At 38.4% G+C, this 12,205-nt stretch overlaps 2 protein-coding genes across 4 annotated transcripts in view; one reads left to right on the plus strand and one right to left on the minus strand.

The window, feature by feature from the left end:
* The window catches only part of IVNS1ABP (influenza virus NS1A binding protein), a 29,063-nt gene extending 26,713 nt beyond the window's left edge, over positions 1–2,350 (plus strand). Inside the window, exon 15 of the mRNA XM_019501272.1 lies at positions 904–2,350. Within this exon, the coding sequence (XP_019356817.1) occupies positions 904–1,157 (254 nt within the window). The 3' untranslated portion in view covers positions 1,158–2,350. The remainder of the gene's footprint in view (positions 1–903) is intronic.
* A 1,128-nt stretch (positions 2,351–3,478) lies between these two features.
* Positions 3,479–12,205, minus strand: part of SWT1 (SWT1, RNA endoribonuclease homolog) — a 98,529-nt gene continuing 89,802 nt past the window's right edge. For all 3 annotated transcript variants that reach the window (XM_019501247.1, XM_019501235.1, XM_019501240.1), the window contains exon 18: positions 3,479–5,160. In XM_019501247.1, coding sequence (XP_019356792.1) covers positions 5,055–5,160 — 106 coding nt within the window. In that variant the 3' untranslated portion in view covers positions 3,479–5,054. The remainder of the gene's footprint in view (positions 5,161–12,205) is intronic.

Below are 12,205 nucleotides of genomic sequence, written 5' to 3' on the forward strand. Positions count from 1 at the left end.
ACAAAGTTTGCCTAAGAAATTAAGTCTAACTTGTGACAGGCAGACTTTTAATAGAACAAGGTAAATTGCAAAGCAAAATAACTGTTAGTGGATCTGTCCTTGCTGATGCTTTCTGGCTTTGACTTGTGGCCTTCACTGAATATGCACCATCAGAATTTTCTGTGCTGATTTTTTTTTTTTTTTTACCCTTTTTTCATGTTTCTAAAACATAACTGTGTAGCATGTAGAGCAGTGGTTCTCAACCAGGGTGCCCTGAGGCCTTCTTGAGCTGCCACTGTGGCAGTGGCCAGGTAAAACTGCCCATGCATTCCCCTTGCATTAAGGCTCTCTAATCAGCCTAAAAGACAACAAAGCTGCCTCATGCTGTGCAGTGCTTCCCATGCTTCTGGAAACAGGCACAGGTGGGACTGTCCCATCTGCTTGTTTCTGTGAGTGTAGGGGGTGCTATACCAGGTAGGGTTGCATAACATAAGGCAGGAGGAGCAAGCACGTCATAACTTGGATTATCTGCAGCTGGCATGTGGGGCAGGGCATTTGTATCTGAAGGCAGCACCAGTAGTGGTTCTCAGTCCAGGAGGCTGCCACATTCAAGAAAAAAAAAAAAAGTGTAGGTAGGGTGCCCTGGCTCTGAAAAGGTTGAGAATAACTGTCTAGAAAAAAGATTTTTATGGAAATAATTCAGAAATAAGAATAGACAGTCCTAATGCCCAAGAAAGCAATAGCTTGATACCCACAGAAGTACAGAACTTTGCAGTGATGAGAGATTTCTTTTAAATTCCCTTCCTATCAACATTTTTTTACTATAAAAGAACTCAAATGTATGCCTAGAAGTAGTATTTTTATGCAGTGTGCTCTCTCTCAACATTTTCACAGTTACATTTCAATCACACTTCCTTTTAATAGGAAAACTTTTTGTTGGTGGAGGCTTTGATGGTTCTCATGCTGTCAGCTGTATGGAGATGTATGATCCTTCTAAAAACGAATGGAAGATGATGGGAAATATGACTACTCCAAGAAGCAATGCTGGCATTACAACTGTTGCAAATACCATTTATGCAGTTGGAGGATTTGATGGCAATGAATTCCTGAATACTGTTGAAGTGTATAACCCAGAATCAAATGAATGGAGCCCATATACAAAGATTTACAAATTTTAGCCCATTTGAGTCCCCTTTCGAACTAACAGGCTTAGTGATGTAATTGTGTGTTAATAGAGGTACACATGTGAATAGAGTTGGGGAGAGCATAGAAGTTGCCAAAAGCAACACAAAGCTTTTGCATATTGCATATTATTAATGTGCTGTATATATTTGTTTTGGAAAGACTATAAAGATGAAGGGTTTTTTGTGTATTTCAGAACTTTAAAGTTCTAGTTTGTTTTTTTTTAAAGATCTTGAGGATTGGTATTGCAAGAGAAACTAAACTGATTGGGCATATCATTTCAGGAGCTCCCCCCATGTTTGTTTTGCCAATTTGCACATTGAGTATTTTTTTTTATTAGAATGTGTTTCTGGGACAGGAGGGTAGGGGTTTGGGGTAATAGGCAGTTGTTTTTTCTGGCCTCTTTCTCTTCAGTAACTGGAACAATCTGTAACAAGAAGCCTTATTTAAATAGATACAATGGCTATTTTTTTTATTATAAAGCTGACATGCCTGCCAATACTTAATCTTTTATGATTGCCTTTTTATAACAGTTTTTATATAGTCAGCAGAGTATTTTACCTGCTGATGTGAAAGTGGCAGTTATTGAAGTAGAGAGACAATCTTGGAGTTCATAGGCTGAGTGGGACACTGGATTTACCACTGTACGTGAGCTTCTAAGCTTTTACCTCTGCTACAGTATACTTATGCAACAGTGATATTTCATTAGATTTTGAATGGAGTTTCTGAACATAACATAGCTGTGACTTTTTAGCATTTGAAAATCATTTTGGCTCCAAATACTTTGACAAATGCAGAGGGGTGCTTTCTTTACAGCAGTTTTGTTACAACTGTTGAGCTAACATTTGTAAAAGTAAAACACACAACAAACCAAGTGTGTATTCTCATATTTTTAGACTGATGCTAGTAGGTAATGAAAGCATTTATCTATTTAAATTAGTAACTGTATTTTTCTAATACTGCAAGCTAGATTGTGCTATAATACAAGCTGTATTTGATTCACAAATACTCATAGTACTATGTTTTGGTTCATTTTCTCTATTCAGATGGATAAAGAATATTGGTTGGGATGACTTGGTGTCTAATGTGTAGTGCTGCACATCTAACTTTTGGTGCCAAAGTTAGCACTTAATGCTTGCTGCTGATGCAAACACATTAAAAGGTACCTTTTGGAAATCCTTGCACCACAGGATTGCAGTTGTGTCCTTCTTTCATGGTACAGTTTAACTGCTTGGTAGTTACTTTTAACATGACATACAATAGTGTCTCCCATAAAAGCACATTAAGTTTCTTTAGCTAGTCTTAACTTAGTAAAAGAAAAAGAAAATAAAAGCCAGGATGGTACTGTAGTGGAGCTTGTGGCTGTACACAGACATTCAGCTTTCACGGGGAGTGTTGCTTCTGTCCAAGTAGAAACTTTGCGTGTACAGATGTTCAGGATTTTTCTTTGGGAACAAAAATGGTTAAATCACTCGCTTGTGCAACAGCAACTGTCTGAACACTTTCCCTTCTGAAAGAAGATGGAGCACAGCCCTTTAACATCCCAGGATGCTTTGCTCCTGCATTCCCTGCCCCAGGCAAGGGGCAGCAAGCTGCTTTGGTTACATTCTATTAGACTGGCAGGGAGCAGAAAACCATTCCCTCACACATTCATAATCCCCACATTGTACTGCAAGATTATAGGCTGCCATGTGAATTGCTGCCATCAGGCTCCAGGCTTCTGTTAGAAGATCAAAATGTTACATTAATACTAAATATTACTTCAGACATGTTCTATGGTCTTCAGTGGATCTACCTTTCTTCTACAGCTATATAAAAGTTTATTAAATTTAATGCTAAAAATGTGGTAGCAGGTTTAGGTCAAGTGGCTAGGAACAATTCCTAACAACACTTGAACTGTACCAAATTAGCTTTAGTAAATAGGTTGGGGGATAATGAAGGGAGAGTGGGAGGGAAGGAAGGAAGGAAAACTTCAAGTACCACTGCAATAAGAAGTATTGCAAAAAGGCACCAATTTAGTGTTATGCACAATCAGGTAATTATGCCATTTCAGTTTTATAAACTTCCAAATCTGATAGCTTAAGTTTGCAGCTGCCAAGACAACGGGAGGTACACACAGGATTGAGAATACTGACAACAAAAATATAAGAATAAAGTTTTTCAGTGTACAGTATAAAAAACAGAATGAGACATTTACTTGTTTTGAAAAAATAAAGCTCTGTCACTTATTTGAATTCAGATCCCAGTTTAGTGGGGACTTCTCTCAAAGTCAAATAGACTTTAAATATTTAAAGCTTTTAGGGAATGCATCTCATGCTGGTGACTAGATATACTTTAGTTAAAGAAAGATGGTATATTAAGCAGCTTAGAATTTACAGTAGTTTATTTACATACTCTTAATAAATATATTCTTCCAATAAAGATTTTACAAAACCATTTAAGAATTAAAATATCAAAATAACTGATACAATTACACATTGCATCTGTCATCTCTATACAAAAAACAAATACAGAGGTAGCTTTAATGGCCGAAAGTAACACCTAGTGTTTAAATTAAGTGGTTTTAGAGAAATTTCATTCAAAATTACTTTCAGAAAGTTCTCACCTGATATTCAAAGACATTAAGTAAAGGGCAGTAAGGCAAATCATCTGAAGGTAAACTGCAAAGTTAAAAGAATTTGTGTCATTAAGATGAACTGGAAGAGGGAAGACTTTTCCAGGAAAATATCATTAAAAGACCACCCAAATTACCACCATGCTAGGCACTGCACTGGATGCCTAGTAAGACTTAGGAAGTCACAGGGTAAGTAATTAAAACCCATTTCTCTTGCACAGGCAAAAGTTCCCACACACTACTGGAAGGTGGGTCTACCACCCACCAGCTGCTATGTATTAATAGCCAGCATGCATGCTCTTACCAATAGGCCTGCTTAACCATCAACCTATGCATCTGAAATTGAATGTGAAAAAAATCTGATAATCAATTGTGAGTGAAATAGGGGATAAGATCTGCATCAGTCTGAGGCTAGCGCACACAAGAAATGACAGGCTTAATATTCTGGACAATTCATTAATACAATTCAGAATTGAGAAAGAATAGATCATTTTAAGACTGACCACATCTTGTTTTTCTATCCTTTATCCCCTCTTTAATTTTGCCTACATGATATAACAGCACAAGAGATTACCACTTTACTGTAGCTGAAGATAGGATCCTAAGGGGGAAAGTTCAAAGCATTCATGGGGAAAAAAGGTAATTTGGTTAAGTGTGAGAGCAGACAGCTAAAATGAAAGGTTGTCTTCTAATAATGTGTAATAGGTAGCAAGTAGAATGGCTTTGACATAAAATATTAACCTGTAACACTGGTGTTTTACACGTTGGGCCTATGGTCTCCATTTAGGTCTTGCACCATACATGTGATCTTGTTCTTTATAAGGAAAAGGAGTTAAACTTATGCTCTGGTCCTTTGTACTAGTTTCAGTGACATACAGGTCCTAGAAATATGAAAATGTATCAACTCATTTTTTTTTTAAATTTACATCTTTAAACAACTAGTTTAACAGAATTTGTATGCCAAGTTGTATCTCAAAGGCACCTTTTAACATTGCATCATGAACTCAGACACATTCTTAAGGAAATTCGGACAACCAATGCTCTATTTCTGTTGACCAGCAACGAAATCCCCTCTTTCTGCTCAGCTAGTTCCAGGAGTTGCCTCAAACATACTACTTTTTTTTTTTTTTTTTTTAAACAGGACCATGAGAAAAACTGGAAGAGACGTTGTTCTGTTAACAAAAATATTTTCCATTCTTTTCGAACAAAGAGCAGAGAGATTTGAAAGAGAAGGGAGAGAACATTGTAGCCCAAAGCCTGCAGTCAGTGAACTGTAGAATCACAGCCAGCCTCTGTTCTTCACCTCTATGTGGACAGATGCATTGCACTGTTTAATAGCAGCTTCCAGCTGAGCTAGTTGATAGCATCCAACTGTTAGCCTCTCTCTAAAAGAATGGGAAAAAAAAGTACATTATTAAAAGTAGCCCATCAGGCCTTATTTCAAATAAGACTTTTTTTTTTTTTTTTAAATAGAAATGCAAGGAAAATATTCCTTTTTAAAAAAAAGAATTTTTTTTTAAAAAAAAATTCTTTTTTTTAAAAAGGAAATTTTTCCTTGCATTTTTTTTTAAAAAAAAATTCTTTTTTTTAAAAAGGAAATTTTTCCTTGCATTTTTTTTTAAAAAAAAATTTTTTTTTTTTTTTTAAATAGAAATGCAAGGAAAATATTCCTTTTTAAAAAGAAGTATTTACTTTTAAAACTAGTGGCCTAGTTTACATACATGCTAAAGTATTTGATTTCCTTAAAATGGGAGTGGAAGTTCTACTAAGGAGCTCTGAAAATCCAGTCAGAAGATTAGCAGCATCTTTTTCATAGTACAGATTTGTTACAAACCCAGCTAAATGTAACTTTCATTTCCAGCTGGCATCATTTAAGAGATCACTTCCACAATCCATGACATTAAATAAAACACAAACTATTTGGCAAACTCTTGTATACAAAAGCAGAACATGCAACTGATTTTAACTACAACGCTCTTGTTTTACACTTAATGTTTTTAATTAGAGTTTTATATATAAAATTTTAAGTCAACTTTGCCCATACCCATACTGTTTAAAACTTCCCTTAATTTTTCCAAAGAGACCTCATTACTCCCATCTCAGCAAAGTACTTACACAAGCCCTCCTACTTCAGTAATGCTACTTGTATGCACCAGGTACCTTGTTGAACTGAGGAAATACCTCAGTTCTTAGTTATCTGATTGACACAGAGGTAAATGGCAAGGTTATGGAAGTTGAGAACAGTCTACTGCCAACCAGAGCATACAACAGAATGCACCCTCCCATCCTATAGGCTCATTTATAGCACCGTAAGACTTGTCTGGATCCTTTGTAAAATCTTTGACCTTATTTTGCACTGTCTACGAAGAATTAATGTACATTATATCACTTCGTGGCACTTAACTGCTGTAACCTTCCATTAGTACAAACTTTAGAACTTAACTATTTGACCTGGCTTACTACACTGCTTGTTCCCAGAACACGTACTGTCAGACTTCAAGATGTGTATGTGGAAACACTGTATAGACAATAGCCCACTGTTCTAACGTTAAAAGAACAAGGACTAAAAACTCTGCGCTTCATTTTTCCATCTTTTGTTTTGGTCAATGAAAGCTTAACCTAGATAAAAATAGCAGCTCCTCTATATATTGTTAGTACAGGCAAGTAATAGATGCAATCCTCAACTGGTACAATTTGTTCCATGGACTTTACTGGAGCTGTAACAGTGCACCCCAGCTGAGGATCTAGGTGGGGACACAGATGTGGAGTGCCAAAAGATGCCATTTTTAAATGGTTCCTACTTTGAATGCATTCATGGAGGTTGATCCAACTTATACTAAACCCCCTTTTCTGACCAAAACAAAATCTTCCATTATTTTAACTGCCTGAAAACTAATGTAAAGAAGTCTAGATACATTTTACTGTGCCTGCAAAACAGTAATAAAATGTAGAATTCTGCCACAGTTCAGGCAGAGCCATCTTCTCCCTCCTTTTGTTTAATACAGCTACATATAGATTCTCAATTAGTGACTGGAAGCTATTTTTCCAGCTCTAATATTATATATGGCTTGTATTTTCTTCTACTGTGATCTTGTTTCATATATCAAAAGGCAAACAACAAAAGAACCAAAATTTCATTCCATATGTAGCTCAAGTAGCCACTACTTAAAGCTGGCAAATACGGAAAAACCTAAAATCCAAACCATGGTGTTCTCAAACAGTATTCATTTTCTTCAGATACTTTAGCAAGCAAAGTTACAGCAAATTTTACAAACAGTTAATATTAAACAAGTGTTATATTTTTGTAGAAAAAACCATTCAAATTTATGCTAGCAAGTTGCAGATGCCAAGAACTCCACACATCCAGTTGGAAAGCAAGCAGTACATCATCTGTCCTTTGTGTTCAGTCAAACCAACTAAAAAAAACTTGCAAGTGATTAATAATTGTTTGAAACTTCTGAGAATATCTGATGCATAACTTCTGCAATCTGTTCACGCACAAATCGTGAATGAACACATCTGACATTTGTTGAACAAATTAATTATCAATTACCTGGCCCAACCTAACTGAACCTGCCATTGTCCATGGACAAAGCTTGAAAAAAATCTTTTGTCCAAAGAGAGAAAATAAGTTTAATTAGTATTGTTTTCCATCTTAAAGTGAACCTGGCAGGGGGAAATTATATTATGTAGCTGCCATGTGTAGGATTATAAAACTAAGTTACTGTAAAACTACAAAGAAGCACTAATCATTGTTTTTTATAAATCAACTAAAATAAAGGCCACATGTGAATTATATGCAATTTGTCTCTATGGTAACCCATTTGCAACACAGTATACAAACAACAGCCACCAGACATCTTGGCTTTGGCTTCTTCAACTACAGGTGGTGGTCCTGGAAGATGGACTGCTGGGAAGAGGGCAAGGGGGGTCATCTCACAGCAGGTTTGCTAACCTAGGAGGGCTTTAAATTAGGTTCACCGTGGAATGGAGACAGAAGTCCAGAGGTAAGCGCCCCAAGCAGGAGCAAATTTATGCTGTATTTTTGGAGGAACTTTCTGGCACTGGAATAGGCTACCTAGAGAAGTTATGGACTCTCCATGCTTGGAAACTTTCCAAAGTCGGTTAAAGACAGACACCTGGCTGGGATGGTTTAGTCAGGGATGATCCTGAATTGAGAAGGGGCTGAACTAGATGACCTAGTGAGGTCTGTTTCAGCCCTGTTTTCCTATGATGCAATGATCTTCAGTATTAGTTTCTTCAGTTGTTCATGAAACTGTAGATGGACTTGTTACACAACATTTTGAAAAAATGGTTTTATCATCAGGAAGTATAATACAATTAGTGCTGTCTCTCTTGTATTTACATGTAATGTGATGATGATGTACATCAAACATTTAATGTTTCGGGCCCAATATTGGTGTTCTGCCCAAAGGGAATAGCAGCAATGTATCCCCTTGATGCTGAGAACCAATGGCCAGATCATGCAAGGGCTCTGCAGAGAGGAAAAGTACCTGCCAAACAGTAAAGCTTCAAAGACTTTCAGTAAAGCAGAAAGAGCGCAGATATGATCTGTTAAACTGTTAGTTGTCCTATTTCAGACAAGTGAAACATAGCAGGGAGAGACAAGACATTGCATCCAATTCATATGGCTCATGCTGTCTTCATTTACTTGTTAGAACAAATTATAAAGTAAGATTGATAATCATGCCAAGGTTTAGGTGATGAAGAAAAATTCAATAAAAACAACAAACCTTAAACCTGAAATGCATGCTATTCTGGGAATAATCTATAGCACTGACAACACAGCTACACCAAGATGAAAATATTCTATTCAACTATAAACTGCATTTCCCCACATCTGCAACATGCAAACTGCTTTGTCATGTCTCTACTAGACTCTTCTCCTTTTGTTTCCAGCCAAATCAATTAACAAGCTAGTTAACATTTTTCTTTGCCAAAACAAATTACAAATTTGAAAAAGCAATCAAAATATGACAATACAGTCTAATACAACATTTCTTAGAAATAAGCTCAGAAAAATACCTGCAACTCAAATATGCAAATATCTAATTTCCTCCCTACCTAATTAAAACCCTGTCTGGGATATTGCATGCTAACTGACCAATGGGGGGGGAGCAGGCAGTGGGGGATGAACACAAAGGGCACAATTCAACATCTTACACAAAAAAAAGTTACAGCACAATACAGTTCAGTTTTGTCTGGCATTTTGTTGGTTTGTAGGAGCCAAATCTTGCTCTCAATAGGGACTGCAGGGATTGTTTTTACACCTCAGTCCTCTTCAATAGAGAGCCTGATACAATTCATTTTTTTTAAATCATGTCATTTTGTTAGTGAGTGCCTGGAAACTCTGCCTGTTTCCTCCCACAGCAGACACTGTTGACGTCTGCAGGGGCTATGGCAAACAAGGTGAAGAGAAGGTACACCCAGAACCACTTACATTTCATACCATTCTGACTTCCATGCATCTTTATCCATCCCAAATTTCTTTGCTTCTTAAGAAAAATAAAAGATCTGATTTCAAATGAAGTGTACAGCTCAAGAATGGGCAAGAGTTTCTCCTAAAACACACTGCAGAACAAGAATAAATTCCACTGAAATTGTACAGAATCACATGAACACAGAACCTTGCCTGAAATTAAGAGAGACCCTTCAGATCACCCTGCCAGTGCAGGATTGCTCCTTGCAGAACATCTTTTAATTTGCCTCAGCTTTCCATGGGAATCTGTTCCAGACACACACAGTCACCATAAATGTAGTTTACAAGGCTCAGAGGCTCACAGACTTCTCGATATATATACACACACCAAATCGTCACCTATGTAAATGACCCTCCTGCCCCTGGAAAAATACCTTTATGAGAAAATACATATGAACAGTCCAGAACAGTGAAAGCTCTGGCACCTTATTTTGGGGTTTCTTGAAATACACCAAATACATTAGACCACTGTCATCACTATTACACATGAATGCCTTCTCTAACCCACTCAATCCAGAAATAACCCTACCAGCACCCATCACAGAATAGAAAATAAGGGAAAAGGAAAGCAAGAGCTTTCTAAGGAATTCCTCTGAGCTTTCCTACTGAAGCAACTTCTGTGATTAGGCTCCTGCTCTGCACTGTGGACCTTCAGTCCTGGAAGATCCATTACAATAGGACTCCCAACCTCCAGCCCTGCTGGAGAGAGGACACTGTCCTGGAAAAGAGACCAGACTTGCAGCAGGAAGCTCTGCTCCTTAGCCCACTATATTTCCTGTTCCAGCCACCCCAGTCATAGCCAATTGCCGCCAATCTCTAACAAAGGCAAAGGAGAAAGAGAAAATGACACATGCAAATAAAAGCCCCAGACAAAAGCTCCCCATCTCTGCTACTGAGGTAGCTTCTCTGAACACACTCCACCAGTGTAATTAGATGAGCTCTCCTCAGGTAACTCATAGTCAAATCATCAGAATGGGACTCCTACTACCTAATTTTAGCATGTCACCAGGAGTTGGGAATGAAGGAGGCATATAAACCAGGTAATGTGGGGCATGAGAAGTGAAAAATAATAAGCTGTCATATGCAGCTGAGCCAGGGAAGTACTGGATAATTAAAGTAGCTGATAATGCTGAGCAGTCCTGCTAGCTTTTTGCATCAGCAGTTAAAGAAGTTAGTAAGAATCAGGTGGGAATGGAAATAATTTTTTTCTATTTAAACTGTGGAAAAGAAAGGAGTTATCTTATGTTCAGTTCCCACCACTATCAGATCTCAATTCTCGAGTGGAGTCTCTAGGTCAATGATTCTCAAACCAGGTGATGCAGCACCCTGAGTTGCCTGGAGATCCTTTCAAGGGTGTCAGGTGTGCATACATGACTCACAAGATAGCCCCAGAGATTTCAAAGAGGAATCCATAGCATCAAAAACATTCTGACCTGCTGGGGTCTTTCTGAATGCTCTGCAACAGAAGAATTGCTCTACTATTTTTCAGTAGTCAAAAAATCAAGTGAAAACTAAAAGCTGTTTTTTTCCCCCCGAAGGGTGCCTCGAGTCTAAAAAGGTTGAGAACAGCATAAAACAACACAAATCACCATTACCTTAAGATGCTATAGCAGTGAGTGAGAATTGTGAAGAGACTGGTATAGCTACAGGAAGTTCCTCTCCCCTCTCAAAAATGGTCAAAAGCTGCAGGACCAGATTTCTAGAAGAGAGTGTTAAATATTTCCTCTGCAAATGTTTATATATACTGGTCAAGAGATTACTACAGACGATTCAGGTGTTTTTTGAAGCATTAATCTGCTACTCCTGCAGAGTCTCACACACAACGACCCTGTGGCTCCTGGCTTCAGGAGGCTGGGAGAAGTGAAGGGGATGAGCCAGGCTGCAAAGTGCAACTCTGTTCCTCTGCCTGCCCACCTGCTCACAGCAGTGCGTGCTGCTGAATGGCAGGGCGGGGAATGGCAGGGCAGCAGCAGTCCCTAACACAGGCACCACTGGAGTATCTGAAACGTGCAGGATGCCAGACAGGAGGAGATCATTCACCTCCTCTCACAGAGGGATCTCGCAGCACATTTTTGTTGCTTTTCAGTTTCCTTTGGGAATCACTGCTGAACCATGCGATTGTCAGCCTGCCTAAAAGATTTGGCTTTCATACCAGCTCTTAAAAGCTGTCTCATTGAACTGTTATGTTTCACTCAGTTTCTCTACTCCACAACCTCATACTCGTAACAAGACAATAGCAAAATAACATGTCCAACTTCCATAACCGGAAGTTATAGAAGTATCAGGGTCACTGCTGAACCGTTTTTGATGTTCTTAAAGGATGCAACAGAAAATGGCATGAGGGGCTCATTACAGAAAATGGATAAAGTTCCATTACCCAGTAGTTTGCTGATGACTATCCTGGATGTTTTACCCTACTGAAGTTGCTGTGCATCAAGAAACTAAATCCACCAGAAAAGTCTGGTTAGAAAATGATCAAGGAGGTGGTAACAATCAAGCACTCACAAATGATAAACAGAAGTTACTTCAGTTCAGATTCAAGTTTATTCCCTTTTTTTCTTCTTGTTTGTGCGGTTTTCTAAAACTGCTGTTCACAACTTCTGTGACTGAAGTCTCGTAGGCTACACCATGACTAAATTTATGAGCATTATGGCTATTTCAGCATGTGCTTAAGCATGCATGTACACCAGTGGTCAACAACCAGCGGATTTCAATCCACCGGCAGATCTCGGAGCCTCTTGTGGTAGATCTTGGAGTCAATCTGAGGTTGGCGTGGGGGACAGGTGCTGCACAGGCAGGAGCAGGGGTAAGCTGAGTGGGGTCCCAGCCAGGTGGGACTTACCTGCTGGGGAGGTGCACCCCAAATATTTTTCTCTCTCTCTGCCTCCCCTTCCCTCCCCACATACTTACCTGCTCTGTGTGTGTGTGTG

This window comes from Gavialis gangeticus, unplaced genomic scaffold (genome assembly GCF_001723915.1).
Source record: "Gavialis gangeticus isolate Ggan-Ray unplaced genomic scaffold, GavGan_comp1, whole genome shotgun sequence".
Classification (NCBI taxonomy): domain Eukaryota; kingdom Metazoa; phylum Chordata; order Crocodylia; family Gavialidae; genus Gavialis; species Gavialis gangeticus.